The sequence below is a fragment of the Oncorhynchus mykiss genome, chromosome 3 (assembly GCF_057628025.1).
Source record: "Oncorhynchus mykiss isolate SJ-2025 chromosome 3, ASM5762802v1, whole genome shotgun sequence".
Classification (NCBI taxonomy): domain Eukaryota; kingdom Metazoa; phylum Chordata; class Actinopteri; order Salmoniformes; family Salmonidae; genus Oncorhynchus; species Oncorhynchus mykiss.
In genome coordinates, this window is record NC_143024.1 from 24,756,622 (window position 1) to 24,778,563 (window position 21,942).

Genomic DNA, 21,942 nt, shown 5'->3' on the forward strand with positions numbered 1-21,942 from the left:
TAGGAACTACACTTTCATTACTATGTGGATTTGTATTGATATGATCAGTGGACAAACTTCTGAGTACATTTTAACAACTTGAGGGACGTGCAAAATATTTATTTGGGTTTCATGTTTGATCATATTACATACATACAACTTCAGTATGTAGGCTATATATCGTACTAGCCATACATCCTGGACAAAGTTCTGAAGGACTCTGCCCCACACTGTAATTTGCAGTCATGAATTAAAGCCTAGGTTTGCAATATGTTTTAAGTATGGGGTAAATTATGAGGTAGCATATTTTCAATGCCCTACATACACACATCAAGCAATGGAAGGATTTGACCTGTTATTGGAACTGTGCAGCAGCTTACTCTGTGTGCTGTGCAGCAGCTTACCCTGTTTGCTGTGCAGCAGCTTACCCTGTTTGCTGTGCAGCAGCTTACCCTGTTTGCTGTGCTGCCGCTTACTCTGTTTGCTGTGCAGCAGAGGGCATCAGTGAGTTGCTCCATCAGTCTGTCCTTCTCCATTCACTTTGATGTCATTATTAGTAGATCAACATGGCATTCTCCCTCCATATTAAGGCATACATAAGATACATATTCATAAGGTACATAAGATTAACAATGGCTGTTTATCAGGAACAGTGGAAATCGACCTTTCTTATTCCAATTATCCATCCATTCTTGAGTCAGTCAGAGATGTTGTGCTTATCTTTTCTCCCAGCGTCAGGAGGACATGGTTCTCTCCCGCTCTCTCTGGCTGTACCCGAGCTCTGACATCCTTTCACTCCTTTATTTGTATCTCTTCTTCTGTTTCACTGAATCTGAGGCCCCTAACCAGGCTGCTCCACCTTCAAGATAAATGTTAGATAGGAATCTATACAGTTGAAGTCGGAAGTTTACATACACTAAGGTTGGAGTTATTAAAACTCGTAGTTCAATCACTCCACAAACTTCTTGTTAACAAACTATTGTTTTGGCAAGTCAGTTAGTCTACTTTGTGCATGACACAAGTAATTTTTCCAACAATTGTTTACATACAGAAAATTGAAATTACAATTCATGGTATCTAAATTCCAGTGGGTCAGAAGTTAACATACACTAAGTTGACTCTGCCTTTAAACAGCTTGGACAATTCCAGAAAAGTATGTCATGGCTTTAGAAGCTTCTGATAGGCTTATTGACATAATTTGAGTCAATAGGAGGTGTATCTGTGGATGTATTTCAAGGCCTACCTTCAAACTCAGAGCCTCTTTGCTTGTCATTGTGGGAAAATCAAAAGAAATCAGCCAAGACCTCAGCAAAAAAATTGTTGAACTCCACAGGTCTGGTTCATCCTTGGGAGCAATTTCCAAACGCCTGAAGGTACCACGTTCATCTGTACAAACAATAGTACGCAAGTATAAACACCATGGGACCACGCAGCCGTCATACCGCTCAGGAAGGAGAAGTGTTCTGTCTCCTAGAGATGAATGTACTTTGGTTTGTACCAAAATACAAAGGTTTGTACTTTTTGGAGAAATATCCTCTGGTCTGATGAAACAAAAATAGAACTGTTTGACCATAATGACCATCCTTGTGTTCGGAGGAAAAAGGGGGAGGCTTGCAAGCCAAAGAACACCATCCCAACCGTGAAGCACGAGAGTGGCAGCATCATGTTGTGGGGTTGCTTTGCTGCAGGAGGGACTGGTGCGCTTCACAAAATAGATGGCATCATGAGGACGGAAAATGATGTGGATATATTGAACCAACATCTCAAGACATCCGTCAGGAAGTTAAAGCTTGGTCGCAAACGGGTCTTCCAAATGGACAACGCATACTTCCAAAGTTGTGGCAAAATGGCTTAAGGACAACAAAGTCAAGTTATTGGAGTGGCCATCACAAGGCCCTGACATCAATCCTATAGACAATTTGTGGGCAGCACTAAAAAAGCGTGTGCAAGCAAGGAGGCCTACAAACCTGACTCAGTTACACCGGTTCTGTCAGGAGGAATGGGCCACCATTCAACCAACATATTGTGGAAAGCTTGTGGAAGGCTACCTGAAATGTTTGACCCAAGTTAAACCATTTGAAGGCAATGCTACCAAATACTAATTGAGTGTATGTAAACTTCTGACCCAATGGAAATGTGATGAAAGAAATAAAAGCTGAAATAAATCATTCTCTTTACTATTATTTTGACATTTCACATTCTTAAAATAAAGTGGAGATCCTAACTGACCCAAGACAGGGAATCTTTACTAGGATTAAATGTCAGGAATTGTGAAAAACTTATTTGTAATAAACTTATTTGTATTTGGCTAAGGTGTATATAAACTTCCGACTTCAACTGTATGAGAGAGAGAGCGAGGGAGGGAGGGAGAGAGAGAGAGAGAGAGAGAGAGAGAGAGAGAGAGAGAGAGAGAGAGAGAGAGAGAGAGAGAGAGAGAGAGAGAGAGAGGGAGAGAGAGAGAGAGAGAGGGAGAGAGAGAGAGAGAGAGAGAGAGAGAGAGAGAGAGAGAGAGAGAGAGAGAGAGAGAGAGAGAGAGAGAGGCAGAGAGAGAGAGAGAGAGAGAGAGAGAGAGAGAGAGAGAGAGAGAGAGGGAGAGAGGGAGAGAGAGAGAGAGAGAGAGAGAGAGAGAGAGAGAGGGAGAGGGAGAAAGAGAGAGATTCGTGAGGGGTCAACCTTGTGTGTGTTACAGTAAGTGGAGAAGCCCCTGTAAAATAGTTGATTATGGTAAAGAACAGACCTCCATTCCCTCCCTCCCCCCTCCTCTCTGATACTCACCCTCTCCACAGGACTGGGAGGAGACGGAACAGGAGGGGAGGTTTGGCTCTGAGACAGAATCCTCACTGTTACACAGAGAACACAACAACAACATTCACCACCGTCATGTTTTAACACTTTGGAAAGCTAATACTGAATGCAAGGTGCTATACAAATAATGTTTACAATTAAAACATGGTATTGTATCATTTACTATTTTATGTACAGCAAGCATATTATTGTGTTACACTAATAATAAACGTCCCATTGGGGACAGGCATGGCTGACCTGTGAGAGATTGGGAGAGTGGGCGGATGTCTGAACCCCCCAGAATTCTCCTCCTCACTACTAGCTAGCTCCTCCCACTGGCATCTTAAGGGTAGGAGACAGAACACAAGAGCTCTCAATCAAATTCAATGAGGAAGTACTGTAACCAAATTAATTATATTCAGTTGTGTAACATTAGGTCACACACAAAGTGGTGAGGTTTCAGGTTATTGCCAAAACCATACAAACCAAAAGTGTTTCTAAAAAATGTATTCAGAAAACTGTATGGCTATGGCCAGTAAACATCAGACCAAGGGAGGAACAAACAGTGAGCTAACATTGCTTACATTGCCCTATTTTATCTCCTGAGCTTCTTTAGGATGTAGGCTACAGTACACAATTCTTCTCTTTTAGAACTCACCTTTTCGTGCTGGCAGTGTGGTGTGTGTGCGCTCTGTCTGAGGGGGTGTCATTGTGAGCCTGTGGTGGAATAAGGACACACCTTTACCTGTCTACCGAAGCCCCAGTTATCAGTGAATATGGGTTAGACTTCTTCTTTCCATTGTGGTACTGTTACTATGAATTCTGTAGAGTGTGTGTATGGGGGAACTTACAGAACGCGAGTTAGAGTGGGAGTATTTGGCCAGTATATCGGAGGGCCGTAAGGGGGCTTGTGGGGAAGGGCAGTGGGAGAAGGTGCTGTGTTTGGGAGGGAGGGGTGGAGCCAGGCGAGAGCTGGGGAACTGGTACTCTTCAGACGACATCTGCATCAGAGAGAGAGAGAGAGAGAGAGAGAGAGAGAGAGAGAGAGAGAGAGAGAGAGGGGGGGGGGGGGGGGGGGAGAAGGATGCAAGAGAAAATAACACTATGAGATGGATACAGTGAAAGAGAACCCCACACCACCCTGCTCACACCACCCTGCCCACACCACCCTGCTCACACCACCCTGCCCACACCACCCTGCTCACACCACCCTGCCCACACCACCCTGCTCACACCACCCTGCTCACACCACCCTGCTCACACCACTCTGCCCACACCACCCTGCTCACACCACCCTGCCCACACCACCCTGCCCACACCACCCTGCTCACACCACCCTGCCCACACCACCCTGCTCACACCACCCTGCTCACACCACCCTGCCCACACCACCCTGCCCGCACCACCCTGCCCACACCACCCTGCTCACACCACCCTGCTTACACCACCCTGCCCACACCACCCTGCCCACACCACCCTGCTCACATCCACACACAAGCAAACACACCCTCTTCATATAGGCCAGTTTTTTCATGACTAGCTCTACATCCTCCAGGTCATCTTCATCTTCCTCTTCCTCGCTGACAGACAGGTAAGGCTCCACCAGGATGGACTCTGTCCCTCTGATGTCACAGCGACAGTATGGGCAGGTGTGTCCATCCGACTTCTGCAACACATGGAATGATCACACTTGGTTAAGCAGAATTAACATTGTCTACACATCTGTACTGTGTGTTAATGTGTAGAAACTCTTGTGTCTGTGTACGTGTGTGTATTGTTCAAATCAAATCACATATTTTATTTGTAGCATACTTCATAAACAACAGGTATAGACTAACAGTGAAATAGTTCCGGGCCCTTCCCAACAACGCAACATTGCTGTATGTCAAAAAGATCCCTGGGATGATGCAGTAATTTGGTTCCGTCAGGAGCATTCCTGAGCCGATGCATTTCCCATGCTGAAAGTACAATACCCATAATAATGTCCGTTCTGTGTGTTATTTGCATGAAGCTACACTTACAGTAAAGCAACTGGTTTAGCATATCAAATTAAGATTGAGCATTCTACTGTAGTTCACTTTGGTAAAAAACTGTAGTATTCTGTTCAAATCTATTCTTGGCCCCTGAAGTGTGACTGTGACAGTGTGTGACAGTGTGTAAGAGTGTGTGACCAGGCGAGGAATGGAAACTCTAAGGGTGAGTCTCCTCAGTGTGAGTGTAGCATGAGGAGGATGTAAGCCTCGGCTCACACAGGAAGTCCTAACCCACATGTTAGGACACGATGGCCCACAATACTGCTCTATGTGCTAATACGCCGGTTTACCTACTGATGTGTAGTGGGCTGGCTCACTACAGACATTAACTGTCTGACCAAAAACCAATTCCATACAGTTAACCCAAATTGGTATGTTGATTACATATATTAATAAAAGAGGATGTGACTGGGTGATGTCAGAGACATTGTGTGAGCGAACAATGTGTGGTTTGGCTTTGAAGGTTTTGTTGGTGACGTCGTCAATCACAGAGCAGGCATACCTGCCATCCTGTGAGGCAGGGTTGGCACAGCAGGTGTCCGCAGGGCTGGATGCGTGTGTCCTTGTCTCTCTCTGTACAGATCTTACACAGCTGGAAGGTACTACCCATCTCACAGTACATCTCATACTCGTCCTCTGTGACTTTGACCCTGCTTCTCTGTGCTGGTTCACACAGACTGGTGAGGTCTGGGTTCACATCACGTCCGTCAGGGTAAAGATAGCTGCAGACAAACACAACACAGAATTACGCACACATTATGTAAAACGATTACAGGCCTATGCAAATGTTGTGTGTTAGTGTTGGTCAGCAGTTTGTTCACCTGCACCCGCCCACAATGTTTAATAACCCATCAGCACTCCTGTTCCCAAGTCAAAATGTAGCTTACATTTGGTGTATCTTTTTACTACAAGAAAAGCTTAGCTCTGCAGGAGTCAATATTAAGGCTATGTGAGAGGCTATATACCTACTGTTAGTGTCCAGATTTTGGTTTCCATTTAACCCATCTGAACAGTAGGCTACAGTTCCTTCGACTTGCCACGGGGCTATTTGAAGTCTCCATCTTGTGACTGGCGGATTTGTATATCACCTCACAGTCATCACACATAAATAACATAACCGATACTGTTTCATCCTCTTTTACCACTTCACCAAATCTTTCCCAAACTTTAAACCCTTCTCTTTATTTTCAACTCTCCATTTCCCGGCTTTTCTCTTATTGAATTAAACTCTGATATTGTCCTTTTTACCTCAGTGTATCGAAGTGAACTTTTTCTGCCAATCCCAAAAGCATTTGGCAATTGGCGTGCACACTATTTAGCGCTCGTACAGTTAGGCCCAGAAGCTTAGGCTTATGCTCTAAAGCCATTGGCCTAATATAATTAAAGGCCTAATATAATTAATTTAAAACCTCAATGTTTGTTTTCTCTTTGTTCAACCCACCCGCCACCCAGCAATCCTTCATCCACACAATATTTAATAACCCTAAACCCACCCCACGGATATAACCGCGGGTACCTTTTTTTATGTGTCAACCCGGACATCACTAGTGTGTGTGTGTCAGTGGAGGCTGCTGACGGGAGAACGGCTCATAAATATGACCAGAATGGCGTAAATGGAATGGCATCAAACACCTGGAAGTCATGTGTTTGGTGTATTTGATACCATTCCACTGATTACACTCCAGTCATGACCACAAGCCTGTCCTCCCCAATTAAGGCTCCACCAATCTCCTGCGGTGTGTCCATGTGTGTGTTTACTTACCAGCCCTCCCTGAAGCCCTGGATGAGGGCCTGGTAGAGAGGTGTATTCTGGGGGATCGTCTGTACGATGCCTCCATCACCAGTCACATGACCAATGGCCCACTGGCCCATTCGAGTGCAGCTCAGACGGAAGATGTAGCTGGACAGAGATACAGAGTTCACATGGAAACGTCTTTACTGAAGTACATACAGATTTGACCATGAAATACAGGTAACCGCCAAAATAAAGGAAACACCAACATAAAGTGTCTTAATAGGGCGTTGGGCCACAAAGAACCAGAACAGCTTCAATGCATCCTTGGAATAGATTTGACAAGTGTCTGGTAATCTATTGGATGGATGCAACACCATTCTTCCACGAGAAATTCAATAATTTGGTGATTTGTTGATGGTGTTTGAAAACGGTGCTCCAGAATCTCCCATAAGCGTTCAATTAGGTTGAGATCTGGTGACTGAGATGGCCATAGCACATGATTTACATTGTTTCCATGCTCATCAAACCATTCAGTGACCTCTCATGCCCTGTGGGCATAGCCATAGTAGCCAAAATAATGGGCAAAATAATGGCCTGCCCAGAATTTTTGTACATGACCCTAAGCATAATGGAATGTTAATTTCTTAATTAACTCAGGAACCACACCTGTGTGGAAGCACCTTCTTTCACTATACTTTGTACCCCTCATTTCGTCAAGTTTTTCCATTATTTTGGCAGTTACCTCTACGTATCTAGGTATTATTCTTTACTATCACTATAATTATTATGTCAGCATTAAAAGTAATCATTGCAGATATTGTTGTATGGTATGGTACATCTCCTCTCTTTTCTCCTGGGCCCTCCTATCCCCCTGTTCCTTCCCTTCATCTACTCTCTCTCGCCACAGTCCCAACCCAGTCACCCGCAAACAATCTCTCCTGTCCTCACCTCCCGGGCCGGTGCAGGTAGTTTTGGAGGCGGGCTTTGACCTGGTCATAGGTGAGGAAGGCCATGTAGCCGGGGTGGGTCACTGCCAACTGGTTCCAGTTCCTCAGAAGAGACCTCCAGGGCTGACAGGAGAGGGGAGGACATATTTACTATCTGTTGAAATATGTGTTATTTCTTTCCACTTTGGAATGTTTTGGCTTTCTTTAGACAGTGGGAGAGAAAGAATGGGATAGATGTCTTGGAAAGTGACAGAATGCATGTTCACTGAACATTATGTGAGGTGTCTAATTAACCATGATGTAGGGCTACTTAGATTAGGGCTAAGATATATGGATCACATGTACCTGGAATAGCCTGGTGAAGATGTCAAACTCGAACACTGAGATGTGGTCATTACAGGTGAGATCTACAGTTGACTTTAGAGCCATGGACTCCATCCCCTCTTCAAAGCCATGGACCCTACGGAGATGCTGCTTAAAACTGCTCCACTGCACAATACACCTAGGAGAGAGAACGAGAGGAGGGGAGGAGAGGGAGAGAGAACGAGAGGAGGGGAGGAGAGGAGGGGAGGAGAGGGAGAGAGAACGAGAGGAGGGGAGGAGAGGGAGAGGAGGGGAGGAGAGGAGGTGAGGAGAGGAGAGGAGGGGAGGGAGAGAGAACGAGAGGAGGGGAGGAGAGGAGGGGAGGAGAGGGAGAGAGAACGAGAGGAGGGGAGGAGAGGGAGAGAGAACGAGAGGAGGGGAGGAGAGGGAGACAGGGGTGGGAGATAAAGGAAGAAGGAAAGTGAGAGGGAGAAAGAGAGTGAAAGTGAGAGGAATGACAACGTGTCAAAAGAAGATCAAAAATTGCAAGTGGAGGAACAGAATACTTTTACTTGATGACAGCTTTGCACACTCTTGGCATTCTCTCAATCAGCTTCATGAGGTAATCACCTGGAATGCATTTCAATTAACAGGAGAGCCTTCTTAAAAGTTAATTTGAGGAATTTATTTCCTTCTTAATGCATTTGAACCAAAAGTTTGTGTTGTGACATGGTAGGGGTGGCATATATAAGATGGCCATATTTGGTAAAAGACCAAGTCCATATTATGGAAAGAACAGCTCAAATAAGCAAAGAGAAATGACAGTCCATCATTACTTCAAGACATGAAGGTCAGTCAATACGGAAAATTTCAAGAACTTTGAAAGTTCGCAAAAACCTTCAAGCGCTATCATTAAAGTGGCTCTCATGAGTTCCGCCACAGGAATGGATGACCCAGAGTTACCTCTGCTGCAGAGGATAAGTTCATTATACCAGAGTTACCAGCCTCAGAAATTGCAGAGGAGACTGTGTGAATCAGGCCTTCATAGTTAAATTGCTGCAAAGAAACCATTACTAAAGTACACCAATAAGAAGAAGAGACTTGCTTGGAGATTTTTGGTTCCAACCTGCTGTGTCTTTGTGAGACGCGGTGGGGTGAACGGAGGATCTTCACATGTGCATTTCCCACTGTAAAGCTTGGAGGAGAAGGTGTTATGGTGTGGGGGTGAAGCATGGAGGAGAAGGTGTTATGGTGTGGGGGTGAAGCATGGAGGAGAAGGTGTTATGGTGTGGGGGTGAAGCATGGAGGAGAAGGTGTTATGGTGTGGGGGTGAAGCATGGAGGAGAAGGTGTTATGGTGTGGGGGTGAAGCATGGAGGAGAAGGTGTTATGGTGTGGGGGTGCTTTGCTGGTGACACCGTCTGTGATTTATTTAGAACTCAAGGCACACTTAACCAGCATAGCTACCACAGCATTCTGCAGCGATACGCCATCCCATCTGGTTTTGGCTTAGTGGGACTATCATTTGTTTTTCAAAAGGACAATGACCCAACACACTTCCAGGCTGTGTAAGGGCTATTATACCAAGAAGGAGAGTGATGGAGTGCTGCATCAGATGACCTGACCTCCACAATCCTCAACCAAATTGAGATGGTTTGGAATGAGTCGGACTGCAGACTGAAGGAAAAGCAGCCAACAAGTGCTCCACATATTTGGGAACTCCTTCAAGACTGTTGGAAAGCATTCCAGGTGAAGCTGGTTGAGAGAATGTCAAAGCTGTCATCAAGCCAAAGGTGGTCATTTGAAGAATCTCAAATATAAAATATATTTAGATTTTTTTTGTTCCTACATGAATCCATGTGTTATTTAATAGTTTTTTTCTTCACTATTATTCTACAATGTAGAAAATATTAAAAAAATAAGAAAAACCCTTGAATGAGTAGGTGTTCTAAAACTTTTGACCGGTAGTGTATATACAAATAGACTGTTCCTATTTGTGGAATGTTCTGTCAAGTCCACGTCCCTTATTCAATTATAGTTTCACTGTTACCCCACCCAACACTCACTTGTTTCCAAATGCTCGCCTCCAGAACTCTCCGGCCTCTGTCTTAGTCAGCCTGTAGGTGTCACCTTGAAAGCTTCCCTCTGGAAACATGGCCCTCAGCTCCCAGAGCATGTGACTGAAGAGCAGGGACAGCTTGGTCAAGTTTCTCCTGTGAATAACAGAAAATAACATGAAGCTATTCTGAGCTTTTTACAATGTATCAACTAGGGTGATAAGGGTAGGCTTTCTCGTCCACAGCTTCAAATGCAACAGTGGCAGCTAGAATGAAAGTAAACTTTAGATCGCATAGACATAATGGGTATTGTACCCTCTAACAAGCAGTAATGTATCCCTCTCTTTCTCTCTCTCTCAATTCAATTCAATTTAAGGGGCTTTATTGGCATAGGAAACATATGTCTACATTGCCAAAGCAAGTGAAATAGATAATAAACAGATAATAAAAATTAACAGTAAACATTACAGTCACAAAAGTTACAAAAGAATAAAGACATTTAAAATGTCATATTATGTCTATATACAGTGTTGTAATGATGTGCAAATAGTTAAAGTACAAAAGCGAAAATAAATATACATAAATATAGGTTTTTATTTACAATGGTGTTTGTTCTTCACTGGTTGCCCTTTTCTTGTAGCAACAATAAATATGAAATATCTTGCCGCTGTGATGGCACACTGTGATTTTTCACCCAATAGATATGGGAGTTTATCAAAATTGGATTTGCTTTCGATTTCTTCCTGGGTCTGTGTAATTTGAGGGAAATATGTGTCTCTAATATGTCATACATTTGGCAGGGGGTTAGAAAGTGCAGCTCAGTTTCCACCTCCTTTTATGGGCAGTGTGCATCTCTTGATAGCCAGGTCTGCCTTCGTTGGACTTTCTCAATAGCAATTCTATGCTCACTGAGTCTGTACATTGTCAAAGATTTCCTTAATTCTGGTTAGGTCACAGTGGTCAGATATTCTGCCACTGTGTAATCTCTGTTTCGGGCCAAACAGCAATATAGTTCACTTCGTTTTTTTGTAAATTCTTTCCAATGTGTCAAGTAATTATCTTTTTGTTTTCTCTTGATTTGATTGCGTCTAATTGTTTTGCTGTCCTGGGGCTCTGTGGCATCTGTTTGTGTTTGTGAACAGAGCCTGCTTAGGTGGCTCTTCCCCAGGTTCATTTCTCTGTAGGTGATGGCTTTGTTATGGAAGGTTTGGGAATCACTTCCTTTAGGTAGTTGTAGAATTTAACGGCTCTTTTCTGGAATTTGATAATTAGCGGGTATCGGCCTAATTCTGCTCTGCATGCATTATTTGGTGTTCTACGTTGTACACTGAGGATATTTTTTGATGAACTCCGCATGCAGAGTCTCAATTTGGTGTTTGTCCCATTTTGTGAATTCTTGGAGGGTGAGCGGACCCCAGAACTCACAAACATAAAGGGCAATGGGTTCTATAACCGATTCAATTATTTTTAGCCAGATCCTAATTGGTATGTCAAATTCTATGTTCCTTTTGATGGCATAGAATGCCCTTCTTGCCTCATCTCTCAGATCGTTCACAGCTTTGTGGAAGTTACCTGATGTTTAGGCCGAGGTATGTATATTTTTTTGTGTGCTGTAGGGCAACGGTGTCCAGATGGAATTTGTATTTGTGGTCCTGACAACTGGATATTTTTTAGAACACCATTACTTTTGTCTTACTTTTACTGTCAGGGCCCAGGTCTGACAGAATCTGTGCAGAAGATCTAGATGCTTCTGTAGGCCCTCCTTGATTAGGGACAGAAGAACCAGATCATCAGCAAACAGTAGACATTTGACTTCAGATTCTAGTAGGGTGAGACCGGTGGCTGCAGACAGTTCTTGTGTCTTCGCCAATTTGCTGATATATATATATTGAAGAGGGTGGGACTAAAGATGTAACCCTGTCTCACCCCCCGACCCTGTGGAAAGAAATGTGTGTTTTTTGCCCATTTGAACTGCACACTTGTTGTTTGTGGATATGGATTTTATAATGTTGTATATTTTCCCCCAACACCACTTTCAATCCATTTGTATAGCAGACCCTCATGCCAAATTGAGTTGAAAGCTTTTTTGAAATTAACAAAACCTGAGAAGACTTTGCCTTTGTTTTGGTTTGTTTGGTTGTTTGTCAATTAGGGTGTGCAGGGTGAATACGTGGTCTGTCGTACGGTAATTTGGTAAATTGCCAATTTGACATTTGCTCAGTATGTTGTTTTTGCTGAGGAAATATATGAGTCTGCTGTTAATGATAATGCAGAGGATTTTCCCAAGGTTGCTGTTGACGCATATCCATCGGTTGTTATTGGGGTCAAATTTGTATCCATTTTTGTGGATTGGGGTGATCAGTCCTTGGTTTCAAATATTGACGAAGACGCCAGACCTGAGGATGACGTTAAAGAGTTTAAGTATAGCCAATTGGAATTTGTGGTCTGTATATTTTATAATTTACTTTAGGACACCATCAACCCCACAGGCCTTTTTGGATTGGAGGGTTTGTATTTTGTCCTGCAGTTCATTCAATGTAATTGGATTCCTGTGGGTTCTGGTAGTTTTTAATAGTTGATTCTAAGATTTGTATTTGATCATGTTGTAACGGCAGATTTCCTCCTCTTCATCTGAAGAGGAGTAAGGATCGGACCAAGATGCGGCGTGGTAAGTGTTCATGATGATTTTAATAAGAAAAGCAATGAACACTATCAAATACAAAAACAATAAACGAATACGTGACATAACCAAACCGAAAAAGTACCGTGTGGCGACAAACACACACACGGAAACAAACACCCACAAACCAACAGTGAAACCCAGGCTACCTAAATATGGTTCTCAATCAGGGACAACGATAAACAGCTGCCTCTGATTGAGAACCATATCAGGCCAAACACAGAAATAGAACCCCCCCCCCCCAAAGGTGCAGGAAAACCTGAACCTATAGGGGAGGGTCTGGGTGGGCTTCTGTCCGCGGTGGCGGTTCTGGTGCGGGACGTGGACCCCACTTCACCATGGTTCTAGTGCGCCTCTTCGCCCGCCTCCGTGGCCTCTTTAAAGCGGCGACCCTCGCCACCGACCTTGGACTGGGGACCCTAGACATGGGTCCCGAATGGACGGGGGATTCCGGCAGCGCCGGACAGGCGAGAGACTCCTGCAGCGCCGGACAGGCGGGAGACTCCGGCAGATCCGGAGTGAAGGACGCCTCTGGCAGCGCTGGAAAGGCGGGACACTCCGGCAGCTCTGGAGTGAAGGGCGACTCTGGCAGCTCCCGGCTGGCTGGCGGCTCTGCCAGCTCCCGGCTGGCTGGCGGCTCTGCCAGCTCCCGGCTGGCTGGCGGCTCTGGCAGCTCCCAGCTAGCTGGTGGCTCTGCCAGCTCCCGGCTGGCTGGCGGCTCTGCCAGCTCCCGGTTGGCTGGCTGGCGGCTCTGGCAGCTCCTGGCTGGATGACGGCTCTGGTAGTTCCCGTCTGGCTGATGACTCTGGCAGCTCCCGGCTGGCTGACGACTCTGGCAGCTCCCGGCTGGCTGACGACTCTGGCAGCTCTTGATAGACGGGAGACTCTAGCAGCTCAGGACAGACGGGAGACTCTAGCAACTCAGGACAGACGGGGAGACTCTGGCAGCGCTGGAGAGGAGGAAGGATCTGGCAGCGCTGGACAGGCGGGAGACCCTGTAGGCAGAAAACGGAGAGACAGCCTGGTGCGGGGAGGTGGCGCTGGATAGACCGGACCATGCAGGTGCACTGGAGCTCTTGAGCACCAAGCCTGCCCAACCTTACCTGGTTGCATGCTCCCGGTAGCCAGGCCAGTGCGGCGAGGTGGAATAGCCCGCACTGGGCTGTGCTGGCGAACCGGGGACACCATGCGTAAGGCTGGTGCCATGTACGCCGGCCCAAGGAGACGCACTGGAGACCAGATGCGTAGAGCCGGCTTCATGGCACCTGGCTCGATGCCCACTCTAACCCGGCCAATACGAGGAGTTGGAATGTACCGCATCGGGCTATGCACCCGCACCGGGGACACCGTGCGCTCTAAAGCATAACACGGTGCCTGCCCGGTCCCTCTCGCTCTCCGGTAAGCACAGAAAGTTGGTGCAGGTCTCCTACCGGGCTTCGCCACACTCCCTGTGTGCCACCCCCAAGACATTTTTGGGGCTGACTCTCGGGCTTCCAGCCGCGCCGCCGTGCTGCCTCCTCATACCAGCGCCTCTCTGCCTTCGCTGCCTCCAGCTCTGCTTTGGGGCGGCGATATTCCCTTGGCTGTGCCAGGGTCCTCTCCCGTCTAGAATTTCCTCCCAAGTCCATGAGTCCTGTGTCGGCCGCTATTGCTACTTCCAATTACCACGCCGCTTGGTCCTCTGTTGGTGGGTGTTTCTGTAACGGCCGATTTCCTCCTCTTCATCTGAAGAGGAGTAAGGATCGGACCAAGATGCGGCGTGGTAAGTGTTCATGACGATTTTAATAAGAAAAATACTGAACACTATCAAATACAAAAACAATAAACGAATATGTGACATAACCAAACCGAAACAGTACCGTGTGGCGACAAACACTCACACGGAAACAAACACCAACAAACCAACAGTGAAACCCAGGCTACCTAAATATGGTTCTCAATCAGGGACAACGATAAACAACTGCCTCTGATTGAGAACCATATCAGGCAAACACAGAAATAGAAAAAACATAGAAACACAAACATAGACTGCCCACCCCAACTCACGCCCTGACCATACTAAATAAAGACAAAACAAAGGAAATAAAGTTCAGAACGTGACACATGTATATATTTTTTCAGTTTGTTCTTTGTTATAGAGCCAAAAAGATTGGAGAAGTGGTTTATCCATCCATCTCCATTTTGGATAGATAACTCTTTGTGTTGTTTTTCAATTTTCCCAGAAGTATTTAGATTCTATGGATTCTTCATGTACATTGAGCTGATTTCTGACGTGCTCTCTCTCTCTCTCTCTCTCTCTCTCTCTCTCTCTCTCTCTCTCTCTCTCTCTCTCTCTCTTGCTATGTCACACACACAGGTACATTCGTGCTTGTACAAACAGGATGTCACAGTCTTGCTCTTCCTGTCCTTGTTCGTGTTGTGCTGCAGAAACAGAATTTTCCGTTAGCAACTTGACCAACAACAAGACACTCAAAAGTTACTGAGTGGTTCTTCCCTTGTGTGTCTCTTATCAGCCTGCCAGGGACAGTAACGATCTGGCCATAAACCTCTTACTGTGTGTTCCAATCACTGTCTCAACCATTCTCTCATCTCTCTGGCTGTACGGGCAGTTGAGAGCAGGACTGAAGTTTCCATCCTTAACTAACCTGGTTGACCATGTTCATTTCTTACTTTCCACCACACTCATTCACTGCATCCTGTCTACAGTTGAGCTCAATGGTGTGTGTAAAGCATAGCAACTTCTTATTGGAAAAAAAGAGCTTACATGGCATCGTTACTGTATCTACAGTATGTGTGACAGTACTATATGCCTGCCTCTCACTGCAGACCAACAAGGCGACAGTGCATGTGGCATAGTTACCGGTAGACTGTTATCACTAATGTAATATGCAATATCTACCTTATAGCTGTTACTTATTGTTGCAACAATCGTGGTTAATTGCAATTGCACCTGCAGGGACTTGCCACTGCTTGTCAAAGCCAAAGCAACACTACATTGACTCAATGGCAATTTCCCTGCCATTGAATGTAGCTTTATGGCCAACTACGGCATTTTACCCAGGCGTGGGTGGTGTGTAAAAACCTATAAGAACAGAGAAACGTCTATATTTGTTTGTGTGTTGCTTTCCATGAACAGAGAAGGGTTTGAAGGAGAGTGTTGGATCGTAGGAAGTGTGAATGGTATGTGAGTGTTATTAATATAAACTAACAATAATCTGCCTCTCTCAGTTGTTTATCTAAGCTTTTGTTATGACATGGCATAATGCAAATTCATGTTATTTCATGATGCACACATTCTGTAGATTCAGAGAGCAAAATACAGACGACAAGGAGCGAAAGGAATAACAGTTATGTTAAGACTTGCCAGTCCTGCTGTACTGCATTGCACTGAACATGCATCTGTAGCCAAGCCCTGCTCTTCTTACCATTAGTGTGATTCAGCATTTTGGAAAAATTACACATAGCTCATAGCTTCTTCTTGATTTCACAGATAATACAGACTTTTCTGTTTTATTGTAAAACTGTTATGTTTAGCATTAGTGGGTCAGAAGTTTACATACACTAAGTTGACTCTGCCTTTAAACAGCTTGGAAAATTCCAGAAAATGATGTCATGGCTTTAGAAGCTTCTGATAGGCTTATTGACATCATTTGAGTCAATTGGAGGTGTACCTGTGGATGTATTTCAAGACCTACCTTCAAACTCAGTGCCTCTGCTTGACATCATGGGAAAATCAAAAGAAATCAGCCAAGACCTCAGGAGAAAAAAATGTAGACCTCCATAAGTCTGGTTCATCCTTGGGAGCAATTTCCAAACGCCTGAAGGTACCACGTTCATCTGTACAAACAACAGTACGCAAGTATAAACACCATGGGACTACGCAGCCGTCATACCGCTCAGGAAGGATACGTGTTCTGTCTCCTAGAGATGAACATACTTTGGTGCGAAAGGTGCAAATCAATCCCAGGACAACAGCAAAGGACCTTGTGAAGATGCTGGAGGAAACACGTGCAAAAGTATCTATGTCCACAGTAAAACGAGTCCTATATCAACATAACCTGAAAGGCCGTTCAGCAAGGAAGAAGCCATTGCTTCGAAACTGCCATAAAAAATCCAGACTACGGTTTGCAACTGCACATGGGGACAAAGATTGTACTTTTTGGAGAAATATCCTCTGGTCTGATGAAACAAAAATAGAACTGTTTGGCCATGATGACCATCGTTATGTTTGGAGGAAAAAGGGAAGGCTTGCAAGCCGAAGAACATCATCCCAACCATGAAGCATGGGGGTGGCAGCATCATCATGTGGGGGTGGCAGCATCATCATGTGGGGGTGCTTTGCATGCAGGAGGGACTGGTGCACTTCACAAAATAGATGGCATCATGAGGACGGAAAATGATGTGGATATATTGAAGCATCATCTCAAGACATCAGTCAGGAAGTTAAAGCTTGCTCACAAGCTTGCATCCAAATGGACAATGACCCCAAGCATACTTCCAAAGTTGTGGCAAAATGGCTTAAGGACAACAAATTCAAGGTAATGGATTGGCCATCACAAAGCCCTGACATCAATCCTGTAGAACATTTGTGGGCAGAACTGAAAAAGCATGTGCGAACAAGGAGGCCTACAAACCTGACTCAGTTACACCGGTTCTGTCAGGAGGAATGGACCAACATTCACCCAACTTATTGTGGGAAGCTTGTGGAAGGCTACCCAAAACATTTGACCCAAGTTAAACAATTTGAAGGCAATGCTACCAAATACTAATTGAATGTATGTAAACTTCTGACCCGCTGGGAATGTGATGAAAGAAATAAAAGCTGAAATAAATAATTCTCTCTACTATTATTCTGACATTTCACCTTCTTAAAATAAAGTGGTCATCCTAACTGACCTAAAACAGGGAATTCTTACTCGGATTAAATGTCAGGAATTGTGAAAAACTGAGTTTAAATGCATTTGGCTAAGGTGTACGTAAACTTCAGACTTCAACTGTATAAGTGAGAAATATTTGTTTAATTTTGTACTTTGAGTAATTAACAAATGTAAGAAAAAATATTAAAACATTTCCAAATTTATAAAGAAGATACAATATTGACATAATTTTGCTCATGATTGTCTTTAAAACACCACCCTGAAACGTCTCAGAGAACCACACTGCCTTTCTCCATGGCCCGTGTATCCCAGAGAGTTGTTGCGATCACCCAGTTTCACCCAGTTCCCATTAGCATGATAAAGCCTCAGGTCCACTCCATTGTCTCTCTGAGACATTAGTAGTCTCAACGGAACAGTCACTCAGATACATTTCTTCCCAAAATACCCACCTTAAAAACTGCACAACTACTAAATAACTAAATGTAGCTGCAGTAGCGCGAACCTAAATGCCATGTTGATTTTGTGTTTATGTTTTAAGACAGCCGACTTGAGGAAACTGGAAATGTTCATTTTTTTCTCACTGGTACTATAAATGGATGTTAATGGGTGCTCAGGTCTATTTGTGTCATTGTGGTTCTGCTCTGTCTCTGGCTGTGCTCCAAAATTCACTTACTGTACATATCAAGTCTAATGCCAATCAAGTCCTTATGAATTGCCAATCTAATACCATGCATTTTAATTTTCCTAGTTGGCCTTAGTTACTTAAGAATTGATTTGAATATTGGGCATTGAGAATATTGGCGGAAAGTCTGTGTCATGGTGCTGGTGGAGTCAGATATCTCGGACACGTGCCCTGCCCTTGACCCCACAGCTGATTTATTTGTCTTAGTAAAGGTCAGCCCTTTTTTGAGTGAAAAGGTCAACATCCTAAAATGTACTCTAAATCAATGGTATCCTCAGGGTTCAATTTCTGGTATGGTATGGTATGGTCTTATAGCCCATAATGTTTTTTGAGTAGTATTTTTTTCACTTTTATGGATATAAAAAAATATTAATGTTTATTCATGCTAGATTAAAAGTGAATGAGGAGAGCAAAAACCATGTCAACCGTGTGCAGTGTAGGGGAGTAGAGAACTCCATGTAGTTCAACTAGTTAATTTAGCAGTAGCTTGGTGGTAGTTGAACTCAATTCAAATATTGATAGTGTTTTTAGTAGTGAATTACTTTGTTGTAATGTTGTGATGTAGCTAACTATTGGGACTAGACACTTTTTATTTGGAAAAGGAAAATAATATATAGGTGTAGTAGGCAATAATTTCCTTCCTTTTTTCGGCATCAGACCTGCCAAATTCTCACTTGAAACATAGCATTGTGTTTAATAAGCTTAATTACACATTCTTTTCACATATGACCCCAAAGTGATCTGTTCTTGCAATTTGTAGTCTATGACATTTCAGAATTAGATTTATTATGGATGTAATGAACTACACTGAGTGTACAAAAGATTTAGCTCTGGCCAGGTGAATCAAGGTGAACGCTATGATCCCTTATTGATGTCACCTGTTAAATCCACTTCAATCAGTGTAGATGAATGGGAGGAAACAGATTAAAGAAGGATTTTTAAGTCTTGAGACAATTGAGACATGGATTGTGTATGTGTGCCATTCCGTGAGTGAATGGGCAAGACAAAATATTTAAGTGCTTTTGAACGGGGTATGGTAGTAGGTGTCAGGCTCACTGCTTTGAGTGTGTCAAGAACTGCAACGCTGCTGAGTTTTCACGCTCAACATTTTCCCGGGTGTATCAAAAATGTTCCACCACCCAAAGGACACCCAGCCAACTTGTCACAACTGTGGGAAGCATTGGGGTCAATATGGGCCAGTATCCCTGTGGAAAACTTTCAACACCCTGTAGAGTCCATGCCCCAAAGAATTGAGGCTGTCTGAGGAACACCTTTCTTCAATATTAGGAAGGTGTTAGGAAGGTGTTCCTAATGTTTTGTACACTGTGTCTATATTGGGAAATATTTCATAGTTTAGAATTGCTAAACAAAGTTCTCTGTACGGACTAAAAGTCTTGTTTTGTCCTGACACAGTATGGTCATCTGGCATTGCCAAAAGAGCTTGGCAGGCTTTATGTAAAGTTATTGTGGAGTGTGTTTAAGATTTTTATTTGGGGTTACAGACTATCCGATATAGTCATTTACTTGTGATTATAACTGACAAATCTAATAAACAATTAGAAAATGAGTTCTCAGGGTTGGCAACAGGTCTGTGCTAGATAACAAAATGACACTATAGACATCGTGATGAGCATCATGTCTCTCAGCATGGACTGAAATCTCCCCCTTGCCCCTCACACGAACGTATACAGCCTGTCTGCTAGACTATGCACTACAGACAGGATATCACTGTAAGCTTGGGCCCGACAAATTGAGGCGTGCAAGTTGATATTTGGAAGCTATTCCTAATTTTTTATACATTCTGTAGTAAACTATATTTTCTTAACGGTAACTTTAGTGTAGCTTCATTTCTTCCAGTGTAGAGTAATCGGTAGCTTGGTAAACTATATTTTTAGAGTAGCTTCCCCAACACTGACAAAGCGTATGATAATTTGATTATGCGCCAAATCCTAACATGAGACACATGCAGGTAACTTTCTGAGCTGTTTGAGTTTTTACAAAGATATTGTTTACGACCCCATATATCAAGTTATGTTCGGCCCTTGTTGCTCTCTCTCACCTGTAGCTGGACATCTCCTCGAACATCTTATCGCGCCCCTCTTTAAACAGCAGCACGGCCCGGTTAGTCTTATCCAGCAGGTGTCTTGCATGGATCCTCAGATACTCCCCCTCGTCCCCCCGGGGGGCCTGCCCCCTTGCTGCAGGCCCCCTGTACGGCTCCCACACCTGGGTGAGCAGCGTGGCTGTCTCTGAGACCACCTCGGGGAGGTACGGGGGGCTGTTCCTCAGGCCCAGCCTGGGGTTGGTACACAGCCGATGCAGCTTCTCCAGCCTCTTCAGGGCCTTGTCCACCTGCCGCCGGTCAGAGGCACTGGGCGGCTGGGAGGTGGATGTCAGGCTCCGGTCAGATCCCAGCCCGTTCCCTCCTGTGGCCATTGTCCTGAGGAGAGATTCCTGGTTGTGGTGTGTTAGTCCGAGTGGGATCTGTTCAGTGCAGCCTGGCGGTTTGTGTCTGGCAGCCCTATCTGTGACAGTTGAATGAGGGAGTGGTCTAGATGTCTGTCATGTCTGGCATGGACAGCTTAGTAAATGATGTCATTGTATCTTTATGGTTGACAGCTTGAGTTGAAAAGAGCACACTTTATCCAATATATCTTCACCAGTGTTCCTCAGTAATCCAAAGAATAATCCAATGAAATCAGGAAATCCAGATAGGGGCAGAGCGCCAGAATATACCATAGTCCAACAGGAATGGAGACAGCTGCTGTGGTTTAGAAAGAGTGGAGGGGAAACGTCTTGTCCAGAAAAGTGCAAACAAATAATCTCTCAAAACTGTTTACAAACAATCTCTCAAAACTGTTTACAAACAATCTCTCAAAACTGTTTACAAACAATCTCTCAAAAATGTTTACAAACAATCTTTCAAAAATGTTGTTTTTTCAAGCCTGCATTCATAAAGTCCTCAATTCATAAATCCTCAATTTCCTTGGTCAGTTCTCCAGAAGTAGCCGATATTTTTTTGTCTCTTTCCCGTTCAGTTTGTAAAGAGAAAGTATAAAGAGAAAACCCTGAAAGAGAGAGAGCAAGGGAGGGCAGAACAAGACAGACAAATAACCACTCACCCTTCCTAAACAATCTCAACCCCTCTCCTCCCCTGTTCTCTCCTCCCCTTCTTACTCAACATTTTACGCTCTTGTGCCCAGGCACTATCTCTCACCCCATGTGGCGTAACGCTCTCTGATTTCATCTACAACATACTCAGATATAGACCCCAGTTTCTCTTTGCAGCACAACGGAAACTTTTTTATGTCTCAGTCTGACTCTGGCTGGCCCCTCTCTCTCTCTCTCTCTCTTTGTTTTGGGTCACTTGTTCATGCTCTCTCTCTCTCTTTGTTTTGTGTCACTTATTCATGCTCTCACACTCTTTCTTTGATGTTCTTCCGGGTTTGCAGCCAGACAAACAGGTTTGTAGTCTTTGTGTGTGAAGGTGGAGTGAGGCTGAGATAGGTTTGGGCTTAGAGGTAAACTATTACTAAGAAAGGAGTGGGGAAGAGGAAACAGGGAATACCCACAAGAAGAGTGTGTCGTGTAGAGAGTGGTAAGAAAGAGAGAGTAGAGAGAGAAGAGAAAAAGAGAGTATAGAAAGAGAGAGAGAGAGAGAGTAGTGGAAACTTATAGTGATTAGATGTCACTAAGATGAAGAGCATTGTGCTACAGCATGTATGTGAAGTCATTGCACTGCAGGTCAAGGCCCAGTGATGTTTAATGTGTAAAGCAGCCCTCAACGTCTGTCTTCCCTTTGTGAGACCGTGGGACCAAGCAGAATTGAACTGTTAGCACCATATTCTTCTCTGTTGTAACATTTC

General features: G+C 44.3%; 1 protein-coding gene across 2 annotated transcripts; it reads right to left on the reverse strand.

Annotated features, from left to right (window-relative positions):
- Positions 1–83: 83 nt before the first annotated feature.
- On the reverse strand, positions 84–21,524 carry LOC110510106 (E3 ubiquitin-protein ligase CBL). Of its 2 annotated transcripts, none has more exons than XM_021591447.3 (12): positions 20,136–21,524; positions 9,847–9,993; positions 7,824–7,980; positions 7,480–7,601; positions 6,559–6,696; positions 5,299–5,518; positions 4,271–4,429; positions 3,615–3,764; positions 3,422–3,480; positions 3,022–3,105; positions 2,755–2,819; positions 84–838 (listed from the first exon to the last, which is right to left on the reverse strand). In XM_021591447.3, exons 1-12 carry the CDS (start codon positions 20,510–20,512, stop codon positions 780–782), a joined length of 1,737 nt encoding a protein of 578 aa, XP_021447122.1. In that variant the 5' UTR covers positions 20,513–21,524; the 3' UTR covers positions 84–779. The 2 variants fall into 2 exon arrangements, with proteins under 2 accessions (XP_021447122.1, XP_036825490.1); XM_036969595.2 differs by having other exon boundaries at positions 84–2,316.
- Between the last annotated feature and the right edge of the window lie 418 nt (positions 21,525–21,942).